At 43.6% G+C, this 1,935-nt stretch overlaps 1 protein-coding gene across 1 annotated transcript in view; it reads left to right on the top strand.

Moving 5' to 3' along the window:
- Mybl2 (MYB proto-oncogene like 2) overlaps positions 1–1,935 on the top strand; it is a 36,069-nt gene that overhangs the window by 2,995 nt on the left and 31,139 nt on the right. The window contains exon 2 of the mRNA XM_005362974.3: positions 1,354–1,447. Within this exon, the coding sequence (XP_005363031.1) occupies positions 1,354–1,447 (94 nt within the window). The remainder of the gene's footprint in view (positions 1–1,353; positions 1,448–1,935) is intronic.

The following is a 1,935-nucleotide window of genomic DNA, read 5'->3' as shown; positions in this document are numbered from 1 at the left end:
CCCTAAGTAATTAGGACTTTTAAATTTTTGCATGCTTGATGGTTACATGTTATCTTGAAAATATCCAATGCCAGGGACTGGAGAGATGCGTTGTTAAGAGCACTTGTTGCACTTGCAGAGGATCTAGGTTCAGTTCCCAGCACCCATCTGGTGACTCACAATCATCTGGACCTCCAGTTCTAGAGAATCAGGCACCCTCTTCTAGCTCTTCATGGACCAGGCATAGACAGATGTGGTGCAAGAGACACGTGCAAGCAAAATACTCATACACATAAAATAAGTCTAAAGGAAATAACTAATACCAGTGTAAGTTTACTGTTGAAAAGAAATAAGAGGGAATTTAGTTTTTGAATATCATTTTGCAGCAATTCACTATCTCAGTCTCCAGAGTGTTGGTTATAGACATATACAACCATTCAACCATTGCCCAGCTAAATACCATAATCTTTTTTTTTTTTTTTTTTGATAACATTTCTCGTGTAACTTTGGCTGTCCTGGAGTTCTGTAGTTTGTAGACCAGGCTGGCCTTGAACTCACAGAGATCCTCCTGCCTCTGCCTCCCAAGTGCTGGGATGAAAGGTGTGCACCACTATCACCCTCTAAATACTACAATCTTTGTGAAGAGGTTTTGTTTTGTATTTGTGGTAAGGTGGAGGTGAGAACCCAGGACTTTGTGGGTGTTGAACAATTTTATCCCGAAAATAAAGCAACAAAAGGAAAATAAATCCAGGCATGGTAAATTTGCAATCCCAGAGATGAAGGTAGGATCATCGTGAGTTGGAGACAAGACTGTCTCAGCAAATCACAAAGAACTATAAACTGAGCAGTGAGTAGGGCAGATGGCTCAGCAGGTAAAGGTGCTGATGTATATGCATAGGCATACAGATAAATAAATGTAATTGTTAAAGCCCATAAACCTGTTTGAGAAGAAAACAGAAGGCAGAGTCTGGGCATAGTGGGGTATTAATACCAGCAGGAGGGTCTGAGTTTGGGGCTAGCCTGGTCTATGCAGCAAGTTCCAGGACAGGACTATATAGAGAGTGTCTGAAAAAAGAAACAAGTTAAAATAAAAAACAGAAGGCAAACATCTGCCTATTTTTTTTTTTTTGGCTTTTTGAAACAAGGTTTTATTTTACCCAGACTAGGGTTGAACTCTTGATCTTTCTGCCACCTAAGTGCTGGGATTACCAGCATGGGCCACCACACCCAGCCAGTACCTACTACTGTAAAAGTAGAAAAGAAAAGCTTGCCACCCCAAACCTCCCATAGTTGACCTGACCCTGGCCTTGCACTACCATCCCCAGGTAAAGGTACGTAAACATGCTGTCCATGACCTTTAGCTTGCTTCCACAGTGAGGAGCTGGATGAGTTACACTACCAGGACACGGACTCGGACCTCCTGGAGCCGAGGGACAACAAGTGCAAGGTCAAATGGACCCACGAGGAGGTGAGCCGCAGCTACTCCAGGGAGCTGGGGAGGAGGGGGTTAAGGGAAGCTGGCGGTGTCCCCTCCTTCTTGGACAGTGAAAAGTTAATGGGCCATCTGCTTCACTTTGCTCCTCTGAGCATTCTCAGACTTTCCAATCTAAGGATGGGGGGCGTAGTCCTTAGACCTCAGCACCTCCTCCTCTCTCAGGTGCTTCTTGCCCCTTTATCTTAGTCTGCTCTCTGCTGTTATATCCAAATTCCAGGCAGTGTAGAGCATCACGCGGCAAGAGGCTTATGTAAGAGGCAAGTGCCAAACTGGCTTTTTTAACAGATTACTTAAGATACTAACCCATCGGTCCATGTATTGGTAACCATTCTGACAGCAGAGATTATATGATTTCAACACCTAATTATCCTGATACTTCATCATAACCTCATTATACTGTAGAGTGGAGATTAAGTTTAAACTTGAGTTTTGGTGGGGACATTGGACCCTATGTACCCTTG

Source organism: Microtus ochrogaster, linkage group LG8, assembly GCF_000317375.1.
Source record: "Microtus ochrogaster isolate Prairie Vole_2 linkage group LG8, MicOch1.0, whole genome shotgun sequence".
Taxonomy (NCBI): Eukaryota; Metazoa; Chordata; class Mammalia; order Rodentia; family Cricetidae; genus Microtus; species Microtus ochrogaster.
Note: the sequence above shows the minus strand (reverse complement) of the source record. Positions and strands in the feature narration are given on the sequence as shown.